The sequence below is a fragment of the Conger conger genome, chromosome 11 (assembly GCF_963514075.1).
Source record: "Conger conger chromosome 11, fConCon1.1, whole genome shotgun sequence".
Classification (NCBI taxonomy): domain Eukaryota; kingdom Metazoa; phylum Chordata; class Actinopteri; order Anguilliformes; family Congridae; genus Conger; species Conger conger.
Genome location: NC_083770.1, coordinates 5,332,242 through 5,346,114, shown reverse-complemented (window position 1 = coordinate 5,346,114; position 13,873 = coordinate 5,332,242). Strand labels below are relative to the sequence as shown.

At 42.0% G+C, this 13,873-nt stretch overlaps 1 protein-coding gene across 1 annotated transcript in view; it reads left to right on the top strand.

Annotated features, from left to right (window-relative positions):
- gldc (glycine dehydrogenase (decarboxylating)) overlaps window positions 1-13,873 on the top strand; it is a 39,702-nt gene extending 25,829 nt beyond the window's left edge. Inside the window, exons 16-25 of the mRNA XM_061260671.1 lie at window positions 802-877; window positions 2,580-2,705; window positions 3,138-3,287; window positions 4,862-4,974; window positions 6,602-6,743; window positions 8,364-8,475; window positions 9,815-9,910; window positions 10,612-10,784; window positions 11,244-11,324; window positions 13,221-13,873. Of these exons, the coding sequence (XP_061116655.1) occupies window positions 802-877; window positions 2,580-2,705; window positions 3,138-3,287; window positions 4,862-4,974; window positions 6,602-6,743; window positions 8,364-8,475; window positions 9,815-9,910; window positions 10,612-10,784; window positions 11,244-11,324; window positions 13,221-13,361 (1,210 nt within the window). The 3' untranslated portion in view covers window positions 13,362-13,873. The remainder of the gene's footprint in view (window positions 1-801; window positions 878-2,579; window positions 2,706-3,137; window positions 3,288-4,861; window positions 4,975-6,601; window positions 6,744-8,363; window positions 8,476-9,814; window positions 9,911-10,611; window positions 10,785-11,243; window positions 11,325-13,220) is intronic.

Sequence of the window (13,873 nt, the reverse complement as noted above, 5' to 3'; positions counted from 1 at the left end):
GAAAGGCAACCATTGCAGACACTAATTTATCAACAACCTTACGTAACTAATCTTTATTATCAGTTCACTTATACTGAACAGAGCATGTGAGTGTCCCATTGATTATTAGGTATATCTTATCACCACTAATGGGCTTATCTTGCTTACACAATGTGCATTATTTGCGTGACAAACATTTGGTTGAATAACTACAGCTACAGCTAAATATTTTTCTGGTAGGTTTGCTATACAATTTCTTTTGAAAATCAATTGAATAAAAGATTTACATTAAACCTCTCAATTCAGATATGAATACAGTATTTGTAATTAATTGGTTCAGAAATGTGCACAGCTCTTTAAATCAAAATCATCCACATCCAAGCCGTACAGTAATGTTGGGTTGAGACGGAAAGTCCACCATTGTCTTGCAATAAAGAGACAACCCAGTCAGAAAAATCACTCTGAATCCAGTTATGAGTGTCTGTCAACACTGTACTAAAAAACAAACTGTGCAAACGTGTACATGTTCAGAGACAAACCACTCAATAGAGTAAAAGTTTTCTCACCTTGGCCTGTGAGATATTTGATATATGAAGTTGGTATATGAATTGGACCTGGAATTGGATATGTGTATGATCAATATCTAATGTTTGTCTATGGCTCACATGGTTATTTGGTCGCCCCCTTCCATTTACAGTAAAAGATGGCAAAAAAAAGCTCAAGTCAAGTAAATACCCAATAAACTGATAAAGTGGTCACACACACACCCAGTGTTTATTAGACTTTTTTATTTATTTTTTTATTTTTTTGTTTTTTTTCCAGCGGTGCTCAGGGCGAATATGCTGGCCTAGCAGCCATCAAAGCCTATTTGAACTCCAAAGGAGAGACTCATCGAAAGGTAAAGTCTGTTGGGGGAGGAATTAGTCAGTTAGGGGTCAGCGTTTCATGGCAATCTAGCAACCCCCCTGCTGCTTGATCGGGGACTGCATCCTGACCCCCTGTTCACACCATCAACTCCCTACGGTGACAAAGTGACAAGAATTGAATAGAAAAATGCATGTTTATGTTCTACTGCCATAATGGCAAACTGCATTGATCCTGGTTTAAATGGAATTGGATTAGGTTGCACCGTTTCAATAGTGATTCATATTAAATACAATGTTTTGGGATTGATGGGGTTAATTCAGGCAGAGCAACAACAGAACTAAAATTCTGTGTGTGTGTGGAATGTGTAATTCATCATAAAAAGATCACTGTTCGGTATATGCGCACAGGGCAGGGTACATTATTCCAAATGCCAATCAGGGACAAGGACAAAGCTCAGCTGCAGAAGAAAGTGCATGGTGTGCATGGTGTGGCCCAAGAGAAGCACTCAGATAAGCCAATGGGGGGTGTGCGTGAGATAAAGCCGCTTGTGTGAGTTTTGTAACCTGGCCTTTGTTTAACAACTCCCTTATAAGCACATCTTTAGATAGTGGCGAGAGCTCTTGAACCAGTCAAGGTCCAAACTGTCAATGTTCAGCAAACAAGTGGGTAAAAAAACTAAAACAAAAAAAAAAAACCCAGTAATTTTGAAGGTTACAGGATTCTGATTGTGTATGAGGTACCATATTTGGTGATTTTTAAATTATCAGGGTAGTCGGTTATGGGATCAGCCCCAGAATACATCCAAAAGCTTATCAGACCCTGTACGCCTGCCAGACATCTCCATTCCGCTACCTCTGGACGCCATGCACCTCTCCCTCACCACACCGGCACTTTCCGGTCAAGACTGCTGTCTGTTCCGAGTCTTTGACCACTTTCACGTGCAGACTGAAGACGCACCTTTTCAGGCTGCCCCTCTCCTCTCCCCTCCCCTCCCTGTCATTTGTAATAAGCCATGTATGCTCTATGCTGTTATGATTGCACTTGGTATAATTATTTTACTATTCTTAGTGTTCTAGTTGCCAAAACTGTGGTATTGCTATTTGGTCAGTATCCGTTTCTGATTCATTAAATAAATAAATAAAAATGTATCTGTGTACTCACTCTAGCACTCGGAACCGTACTTCCCTCTGGGGTCTTTCAGCGCACTTGTCCCTGGTTATTACATTACATTACAAGGCATTTAGCAGATGCTCTTATCCAGAGTGACGTACAACGAAGTGCAGATCAAACACAGGAACAAGTGTGAAGAGGACCTGAGAGGACAGTACGGTTCCGAGTCTTAGTGTAACCATACAGATACAATCGGAACCCTTGAAGAATACATCAACTTACAAACAGCATACCACAGTTGGCAGCTAGAATACCCCGAGCACAACAATGCAATAGCTAGTACAAAACACAACAATATCTATATAACTATATAACAAGTGCCAATATAGTCTATGACATATACAAGGCTAAGGTTTTGATTCACACTTTATTATACATCGCTCTGGATAACAGAGCGTTTGCCGAATGACTGTAATGCAATGTTATGGGATTATACTGAGGCAGAAAATCGTATCCTTTCAATAAATTATTTGTCTTAATTACATAAATGCAAAAAAGGTAAAGTTTTTGTTTGGCAGTCAGCCATTCTCATTTGACCTGTCTGATGCCGTGATCTCTACCAGGTGTGCCTGATCCCTAAATCGGCCCACGGGACCAATCCTGCCAGCGCACAGATGGCTGGGATGAAGGTCCAGGTGGTGGAGGTGGACCGGGATGGCAATATTGATGTGGCACACCTGAAAGCCATGGTAGGGGCCTGGACGCCACACCATAGGGTTCTGGATCCAAGTGTAGCGGAGCAGACATGCACTGAAATCACGGGACAATTTTCATTTTATTATGTGTATGTAAAAAAAAAAAAAAGACAGGAACGTTGCCTCTCCCTCTCAGTTTTATGCTTACATTCCTGTTATGCTGCAGGTAATTTCTCGTGAATGAACGCCAGATGTTAAAATGATTCGACACAATGTTTGTATCGGACAGCACTAGACTGCACAAGTCACGACTATTCTTTCACCTTCCTCTGAATTTACGCATTAATATAAATGCGTTCAGCTCTGCTCTGTTCTGCTTTGTGCACTGCCATCAGAATTAATGCAGTAATTGTGTACGAATAAAGTGAAGAAATGGCAACGAGAGTTTTTGATCTAACCTTATATTCACCATTGCTCTGACCGCAGGTGGACAAACACCAGGCCAACCTGGCCGCCATTATGATCACATACCCTTCCACTAACGGTGTGTTCGAGGAAAATATCAACGAGGTCTGTGACCTTATCCACCAGAATGGAGGGCAGGTGTACCTTGATGGAGCCAACATGAATGCTCAGGTGGGGAGAGTTTTGACCAGAACAGCCAGCCAGTGAAAGTCATGAAAATAGTGAAATTTTTTCATTTTTCATTATGGTTCCTGGCACTTGAAACTCTTCATCTTTAAAAAATATATTATAATAATAAGTTTGAATTTTGATTGTCTGTATGAAGTGTATGAGAGGCGATGCCTGTCCAAGGAATTGCCACCTTAACGTGGTGGAGGGGTTTGTGTGTCCTGGTGATCCTGGGAGCTATGTTGTCGGGGGCATTAGCATTAGCCCCCAGTAGGGTCTCCCAAGGCAAATTGATCCCGGGGGAGGGGCCAGACTAAGAGCGATTCAAAGACTCCATGACACAGCCTCACAAGTCCCAAGATGCCTTGTACGGAAAAGGGAAACCGGGGCCCCCTTCTAGAGCCAGACCCGGGAGAGGGGCTTGTCGGTGAGCGTCTGGTGGCCGGGCCTTATCCCATGGGGGCCTTATCCCTGGTCATGTGGGGTCGCCGCCCTGTGGGCTCACCACCTGCAGGGGTCAGCATCAGAGTTGGGTGCTTTGCCCAACGGGCAGTAGGCAAAGGCGGGGATCCGGGCGTGCTGATCCTTGGCGTCACAGACTGGTTCTGGGGACGTGGAACGTCACCTCTCTGGTGGGGAAGGAACCGGAGCTAGTGCGGAAGGCGGAGCGGTACCAGCTAGATATAGATATAGAGGGTCGCCTCTTTGCAACTACGTGTCACTGGGGGGGAAAGCTCTGACTGTCATTTGTGCTTATGCACCAAACAGCAGTTCAGAGTATCCGGCCTTCTTGGAGTCACTTGCTGTTTTGATTGTGGTCATGCCATTGAGATGGAATATATTTGCATTATTTGACAGCTTCATAAAATCAATGAGCAGTGGATGGCTGAAAAGTCTACGACAAGAAATTCATTTTAAAGGAATATTATTTCAGAAAAACTCTTGCATGTATAATTTTCCAAGTCTTTAGTGTTGAATGATATGAGTTGTGAAAAAATAGCCATAATTTTTCAATCAAATCAATTGAAACGTTTGAATTCATCCAAAATATTTACTTACCAATAAGTTGATTCAGCACAAATCATGATTGAATTTTGCAAGGCCTTTAACACTATACAAATGGTGTAGAAGACACAATCTGTCCAAGCTGGATATACATTTTGTGTTTGATTGAGTGTTTCAAAAGACCTTGCTCACATCGTAAACTTCAAGTTGACCCCCTAGAAAAAATTTTTTTGTGCATGGTAAAGTGTAATGTTAAACCAAATGTTTCACTGAGGTAATCTAGAATAGCAGTGAACTAATTTCAATGGCAAAAATAGCCTCTTACTTTCAGCATTGTATATACCAATATAACCAATTACAAAGTTTACTTTAAGTACATTTAAAAGTAGAGACGTTTTTTACTTTCACTGAAGTATATTATTTTACACAGTACCCATACTTTTGTACACACATCCCAAAGGGCTTCGCAGACACACATGGCCCAGTATTACATTTTCTTCAATATTAGATCACATTTGAGAAGCTTTGCATAGGGCTTTTACATTTGTTGATTTTTCGGCTCTGCTGTACAGGTTGGTTTGTGCCGCCCTGGTGACTATGGATCAGATGTGTCCCACCTGAATCTCCACAAAACCTTCTGCATTCCCCATGGAGGCGGTGGTCCCGGAATGGGTCCTATTGGAGTGTAAGTGCACATCCATGCAGGCTTCGTATTCGCTGTCAGAGATGGCCTTTAGCTGAGTCAGACGATCAAACTGTTGCGTGTCCGCAAGACCAGGCAATTTATATGTGCCAAGACTGTGAATCTGACTCTGAAGACTTTTATTAGTCGGATATACAGCCACATACAGCTGCAACTGCCACATGCCACGGTGCTCTGCTGTTGATCATTTCAGGGATTGCTGATGGGGGGGAGGAGCTCGCTTTACACTGTTGTTTGCCATAGAGAATATTGACTGCGGATTGAGGCGAAAGGGGGATGTTCTGCCATTGTTCATCAGAGAGATTGTTGACTGTGTTACAAATCCCTCTAGCTGCTGGGAAATGTATTGATCAAATTAAGCCTATCAGGTGCTGGCCGAACCGTAATGCCCCTAATAAGACTTACTTTACCAAGAGATTCCTAAGCTAAGGTGTGTGCTGTGAACCTAATGGAAACACGGAAAAACCAAAAGGGCACGGGACACATCCACCATTTCCACAGGTCACTCACCTCTGGTGGAAGACGCCCCTCCATTCTTGCCAGGGCCAGCCCAACCGTCCTGCCTTCTGCAGTGGGAAGTTAAAGTTAATTATGATTGGGAAAAAAAGAAACAAAAGGAAAACCACGCAAAACAAAATCCTTGGGCAAAATCCTGGTATGGAACTGTCTTCCCCAAAACCCAGTCTCGGTTTGCGTTTCTCCTCCCCCCCACATCACTTCGGAGGCCACCTAAATCACCTGTGGAACAGAGGTGTGTCCCGCTGCCTGACGTCACAGCAGCATGTGCCAAATCAAACAAAATAAAGGGAAAACCAAAAGAAAACAAGGAATTTCAGTATGTGCAATTCCTATTCGTAACAACTGCCGCAGAGGTTTGCCGCTGACATTAATGGGGGTACCAGCAATTGTATTTGGGGGGCTAAGGAAATACCCCCATATCCAGCCCAGCTGGTCATTTGATAAAGTTATATTTGGGTTTGAATTTTAAATGGGGGAAAAAAACTATATTCACAATGGTTTCGTCATTTGTTGAAAAAAAAATCCAATGACAACTTACCCCACATAGTGTGACAACACTGATGGGCCAAGTTGTCACCTGCACACCCTCTACTTAACTGTCTATAACTCTGAAGATGTAATTAATACTAAATGTGTGCCTGAGACCTCATTCTTTCATTCGGTATGACATGTACTCCATTGTGTATTGCGCCCAAGAGATTTAAGAGTGAAAAAAGTGACAATATGCCCCTCTCCCCTACCATAGGCTTTTCACTCTCTCTTTTCGTTCTTCGTTTTTGGGTTCTCATTTGGTGTTTCAATGGTTCTATGACGACGAAATAACAAAATCAATGGCCATCACAGGCGGCAGACCCCTCCGTCCTTTCGAACCTGTGGGCTGAACTGAAGAGGGCAGTTGTTAAGTGAATGTGAATGTGAAGATGGTGTAAATGGCATATAATTTCAGGGTCAATAGAATATACCAAAAAAAAATGTTTTTACTGGCCCAATAAGCTCTGGGAAAACACTGGTGGGCCAAGTGGCAATGTCAAGTCACAGAGCACCAACAGCATCAGTCTGTCGGATTTACTCTCCATTTTGTTTTGTGCAGAAAGCAGCACCTCGCCCCATTCCTGCCCAGCCATCCAGTGGTCACTCTGAAGTCAGACGACACAGTGTCCTCCCTGGGCACCATCAGTGCTGCCCCCTGGGGCTCCAGTGCCATCCTGCCCATCTCCTGGGCCTACATCAAGGTACAGTACGCTAATGTACATCAAGGTACAGTACGCTAATGTACATCAAGGTAAAATAAACGAATGTACAGCAATGTACATCAAGGTACAGTACACTAATGTACATCAAGGTAAAATAAACTAATGTACATCAAGGTACAGTATGCTAACGTACATCAAGGTTCAGTACGCTAATGTACATCAAGGTACAGTACGCTAACGCACATCAAGGTACAGTACGCTAACGCACATCAAGGTACAATAAACTAACGTACATCAAGGTACAGTACGCTAATGTACATCAAGGTACAGTACGCTAATGTACATCACGGTACAGTATGCTAATGTACATCACGGTACAGTACGCTAATGTACATCAAGGTACAGTACGCTAATGTACATCAAGGTACAGTACGCTAACGTACACTAATGTACATCAAGGTACAGTACGCTAATGTAGCTACTAAAGTTGACCCATCTCCTGGGCCTACATTAAGGTAAAGTACACTAATGTAGCTACTAAAGATGAGTCTCAAGGGAAAGCGCTAAATCTATAGCATATTAACATGAAGTGCAAGTAGGTTACATCACCACAAACCTCAACGCATTTTTATTGAGTTGAGGATACTGGGTTGAATTATAAATAAAAACATTAATAAAATTGTTATTGTAATGGGAATTAGTTTCTTTATTAAAAGATAAGAATGAACTCTGCACATTTACAGTAAGTTCCATATATCCTTCCAAACTCCTTCCAGGATTTTGCGATCTTGTCATCAAAATAATTCATGCAAATTCCACCCATCCCTGCATGAATTGCGATAGTTATAGCAATGTTGTCCACTTCCTGCAATATTTCCATATAAAATGGTCAAATGAAATACAGAATGTGAATAAATCAATCCGAGACTGCTGTTGGCACCTTGTTAAGAAGTCACAACAGCTCAGCAATGGCAAGTGACCTGGACCACGGAAGATCTCAGAGGGTTCACCGCAAGCTGCAAACCCCTGGCAACCCTCAAGAATAGACTGGGTTACAGAATCCCAGATCAGTAGTTACAGAAATACTCAAACCAGCCCGTCTAGCACCAACAATCATGCAAAATCTCTGAGATCACATGCCCATTCTGATGGTTGATGTGAACATTAACTGAAGCTCCTGACCCGTATCTGCACAATTTTATGCATTGCACTGCTGCCACACGATTGGCTGATTAGATAATTACATGAGTAAGTAGGTGTACAGGTGTCACTAATAAAGTGCTCAGTGAGTGCATATCCATTATCAGCACACATGGTTTCTTTCTTCTTAATGGACAAGTGTTTAGAACATGGATCTTAATGCCCTTATTATGACCTGAGGGTCAAAATGTTGGCGACCGGTAACAAAATACTGAATCACCCTCATCATTAATTGGCTGCCATTTTGGATGGTTTATACAATACTGAATATATGGAACTTGGAGTGTCCGTTGGTTCAGTCTTTTCATTTATTATATTACTGCAACCACCAGCACCTTATATTAAACTACGGTGTGTTTATTCCTCTGCTTTCTGTAGATTTTCTTTATGAAATTGTTCACTGTAGACTAAACATTATTGCTCTACTAATATCAATATGGGTCCCGTTTCATGCGTCAGATGATGGGCGCGAAAGGACTGCTGCACGCCACAGAGCTGGCCATCCTTAATGCCAACTACATGGCCAAGAGACTGGAGAACCATTACAAGGTCCTATTCAGAGGCATTCGAGGTGAGTGTCTGCTGCTGACCAGGTGCGGTCTGCCCCCAGAAATTGATCCAGGATCAGCTTATCAATCCTCATGTAAATCTCTTTTCTAAAGCCTTAATTATTGTCATCAGTGTCTTGAGATTTTCAACTGGCTGGCGGGTAACTAAGTAAACCTCATGACTGTTATTTCATTCATTCATTCATTCGTTATACTGTAAGCTAAGTGATGGAGTACAGAATCTTCCTGAAGACAAAAGCAGCTTCCAAATACGTTTATGTTTATTTGAAAATCTCTCTAGAACAGTAAGACTGAGTACTGAGAAGATCAAGTCCAAAGTCCAAAATTACCATAATAACAAGCTGTCTTTATTTAAATATTGAGAAGCCTTATGTTGCAAAAGGATCACAATTCCATGGGTTGACTCATGTCACGGCTGTTCCGGAGTCAAATTGGTGGCTGTTACTCATTTAAAAATAACCAGAAAAAAAAGTGGTGTAATCTGATGCAGTTGATCCCATTTATTCAAACTCAGGAAGACACAGGCCTAATTGAGAGGGGAGTGGAAAATGAATGGAGATGGGCTTGGGTTGAAGAAAATGCAACCACTTAACACTTGGTGCAAGAAATTCTGTGAAGCTGGTTGTTGTTTCTGCTCGGCAGGACAGGAAACTTATACACGGCAGTAGCAATGTTTACGTTGAAAAAAAGCAATGTTTTCCTTAAAGGCTGATGAGTCTACAAGCCTGAACATGGATAGAATTCTTAATATCCCAACAAAAAACGTCCTGCCGTTAACTCACGTTGGATTAATTTTTTTTTATCGATTAAAAAACAAAATACAAAACAAATCCGACGTCAAGCGGCATTTGCGGGTTTAAAATAACATTGCAGTTTGTCATTGAATCGTTATCAATGACAAATCGTTATCAAAGCAAAATACAAAAAAAACACTCATAACTGACTCCACAAAGTCTCTTCAAAAATCTCTGTAACTGCAGAAACTTCCACCTTTTATTCTTTGTGCAGCTAAACATAATTACCAATCAATCAATTAACTTGCTGCACCTGAAGGAGCCAGCCACATGCAAGTAGGGGAATGTAACACCATGGTATTGCAAAGCCATGACTTATAAATGTCAAGAGTCATGCCAAAGTAGACTAGCAGCTATTTAGAGTATTTAAATGAAACTAATTGGCAGACCCCCCCCCCCCCCCCCCCCATAGACAAGTTTATATGTTAGGGGGTGCTGTTGGGGACGAAATGTGTTGACTGGGGTCAATGCTGTGCAGTAGAATGATATAATATGAGTTCAATACTGTCTGAAAATGTCAAAATCTAATTCTCCACCTCTATCACAGGATTTGTTGCTCATGAATTTATCTTGGACGTGAGACCTTTCAAGAAGACCGCAAATATCGAGGCAGTGGATGTAGCCAAGAGACTTCAGGATTATGGTAAGTATTCCTGACCCGAGAATGTCTGGGGGTTGATTATAATTAGGGCCTCCAGTTTGTCTCCACCATGTGGCAGAATTTAAAGGCATATTGAAAATAACATTTCTAGCAACATGCATGGCAGTGTTTTAATTTATCTTTACACTACTGTTATGACCTGATCACGGGTCAGGTCTACCCGGTCTGGGGTCAGGTCGTAACAGGGTAAAGGATACGGAGCGTGGGGTGTGAAGTGGGGAGTGGGAGTGAACATTGCAGTAATTCCAGTCCTGTCTGCCCATCCAAATCTATATGTACCTTGCTAGTCTCCGAAGGTTTACCGAGCTCGAAGTGGCCGCGTGTTCCAGCGCAACTTTACACAGGCAACGTGAGGCGACCTGACAGATGGACTTGGTTGGCGCTAGTTCTTTGACATCGGCTTAGTTTGTCAGGGCCTTTAGAGGTGTAAAATACTGTACATTGTACATATGACGTTAGCCCTCTTTCCCCCTGCCAGACACCCTCCCTCTGCTTCTCCTCTGCCGTCTGGTTTGGAGTCAAAGCTGTTTTCAGTGTCAGCCTCAGAAATATTAACAAGGCCTCCAAATTCTTCTTTTGTTTAGACTTCTTCTCTTTAGACCTTGTAGGCTGGCTAGACAGCTGTCTTTTTGTCTTAATCCACAATAAAGGTCTGATTACCCCCCACCATCTTTTGCCTGAAGGTTTCCATGCCCCTACCATGTCCTGGCCAGTAGCAGGGACCCTGATGATCGAGCCCACCGAGTCGGAGGACAAGGCTGAGCTGGACCGCTTCTGCGACGCGCTCGTCAGCATCCGGCAGGAGATTGCTGACATAGAGGAGGGAAGGATGGACTCACGCGTCAACCCGCTGAAGGTGAGGGTGAGGTTGGGTAAGGTCTTTACCTTCCCTGCCTGGAGAAGAAAATGCCACTAAGCAGGATTACAGAGTTATTCTGATAACTGCGCTGAGGAACACAACAGAGGGAATGTTGAGTCTCTTGAGTTACAGTGTGTCTTTGTGCTGTAGAGGGAATGTTCAGTCTGAGTTACAGTGTGTCTTTGTGCTGTAGAGGGAATGTTGAGTCTCTTGAGTTACAGTGTGTCTTTGTGCTGTAGAGGGAATGTTGAGTCTGAGTTACAGTGTGTCTTTGTGCTGTAGAGGGAATGTTGAGTCTCTGAGTTACAGTGTGTCTTTGTGCTGGAGAGGGAATGTTGAGTCTCTGAGTTAGTGTGTCTTTGTGCTGTAGAGGGAATGTTGAGTCTCTGAGTTAGTGTGTCTTTGTGCTGTAGAGGGAATGTTGAGTCTCTGAGTTAGTGTGTCTTTGTGCTGTAGATGTCACCTCACTCCTTGGCATGCATCGCTGCTTCCACTTGGGACCGGCCATACTCTCGAGAGAGTGCTGCATTCCCACTGGTGAGTTTCTTATCCAAAAATCATTATGGAGTGATATGTTCTTGCTGCCATACTCTATTGCACCAAAGAACATGGCTCTGCTCAGTCATTACACCTGAGGAAGAATGAATCACAGATGCGTGTTGTCCACATAGTGTCAACTGTCATGAAGGGTCATTGTCACGCTCACTGTCAAATTGACATTGTCATTGTCAAAGTGTTACAAATGTTGAATTAGACTTACACTTACTATGTAACACTAACAGTTTACAGTAGTACATTGTATTTAGCAGTAGCCTTCATGTACATCATCATTTACTGCTTTCAATATGTACAGTCCCCTCCAAAAGTATTGGAACAGCAAGGCCAATTCCTTTGTTTTTGCAATACTCTGAATACATTTGGGGTTAAGATAAAAAGATGAACACAAAACAAGAGTTCAGAATTTCAGCTTCTATTTCCTGGTACTTACACCTAGATGTGTTAAACTGCTTAGAACATAGCACATGGTAACTGACCACCCAATGTTTAGGCGAGCAAAAGTATTGGAACAGAGAGTATATAAGGAAATAAAAGTAAATGACACTTAATATTTGGTGGCATATCCCTTGCTTGCAACAACTGCATCAAGCCAGCGACCCATTGACATCACCAAACTGTTGCATTCTTCTTTTGTGATGCTTTTCCAGGCCTTTACTGCAGCCTTTCAGTTGATGTTTGTTTCGGGGGGGTGGGGGGTTTCCCTTAAAACTGAAATGCATGCTCAAAGTTCTGGGTTAAGGTCTGGTGATTGACTTGGCCAGTCTAAAACCGCTTTTTATCCTGAATGAAGTCCTTTGTGTTGGCAGTATGTTTTATCCAAAGAGCTTTATGCCTCTCATTCACCCATTCACACACACATATACATATATACACACACACACACACGCACACGCACACGCACACGCACACACACACACACACACACTCGCACTCGCACTGGTGACACTTCAACAGACGACTGCTCTTACCTCCTTAGCTAACGTCAGTCCATAAAACTTTGTTCCAGTGGTTTGCATATTGTGGTATAGCCTCTATATTGCTGGTCTCTAAGTCTTCTCTGAATGGTTGATTGAGATACCTTCACCCCTACCCTGTGGAGATTGTTTGTGATGTCACTGACTGATGTTTTGGGGTTTTTCTTCACAGCTCTCACAATGTTTCTCTCATCAACTGCTGTTGTTTTCCTTGGTCGAATTCCTGATCGATTTCCCCTTTTCTAAGCTTCAACATTTCTTCCAAGGACAGCTGTCTGGTCTTCATGTTGGTTTATCTTTTCTAACACAAATGCAATCTACACAGGCAAGCCCCAAGGCTAAAACCAAGAATAGACATTCAGAACTATTTATTGTTTAACCAATCAATCTAACAGGACATATATGGGCAAAAAGAAACACCTGTCAGTCAAATGTTCCAATACATTTGCTCAACTAAAAATTGGGTGGTCTGATACAAAAGGTGATATGCTCTAAGTTGTTTAACAAATGAAGATATTAAAATTAAACCAGGAAATAAAAGCTGAAATTCGGATCTTGTACATGTACAATCTTTTGACCTGGAACTCAATTGTCTTCGGTGTTTAAAAAAAAAAACAATGGAATTGAACCCAAAAGTAACATTATCTTATATTTACTGGAAGGGCACCCAGATGAGGGAGCGTAGCTTGCATATTTTGCCCAAGGTCTAGCCCTCTCAAGCCTGGGGTGTAGTCTTGTATTTCTGTTCATTTTGGTCATATGAACAGGCTTCCACAATCCTATTCTGGAATTGTGTTGAAATTGCAACTGTTTTCAAAACTTTCTATGTTCCAATTCATGTAAACCGTTTGTTCTGGTTTTGGAAGGAAAGTAACATTTTGATTTTTTTTTTTTCCCTCAGCCTTTTGTAAGACCGGAGACCAAGTTTTGGCCCAGTATCTCAAGGATTGATGACATTTATGGGGACCAGCACCTGGTGTGTACCTGCCCACCCATGGAAGTCTATGAGTCCCCTTTTGAAGAAAAGAGAGCCTCGTCATGACAGCATATCTGATGTGATTGTTCCTCACACACAGAACATCAGAATGATAGGACCTACTTTTCCTTCGGTCTTGTTTTATTCATGGTACGCATTTGGTGCCTCAAATTTTTTACAGACTGTACAAATACTCGTAGTTGCCTTGAAACTACACTTCATTTTGGTCCCTCCCTGTACTAAAAACTCTGCTCTCATCTGCTAAAACAGTACTGTATCTGTGTACTCTTTGTTTATAGTCATTTCTGTAGGGTGGAGAATATTGTGAGTTGTGTGTCCATGTGTCTGTGACATTTGTGGTTCAACTACAAAAATGCTTTTAGAAAGAATTGTGAGGGGCTTATGCTTAACAAATATTTTAAAATTATTTTATGATGATTGCTAGTCAACCTGCTTTAGAGATTTAATAAATGTTCTAGAAGAGATGTATCCTTTTCTGTTTGACACATGCATACATAAAATGGTGGAAGGGGGGAAATTTGGATATTAAATATTTCTTGTTTTAATTATTTGATTAA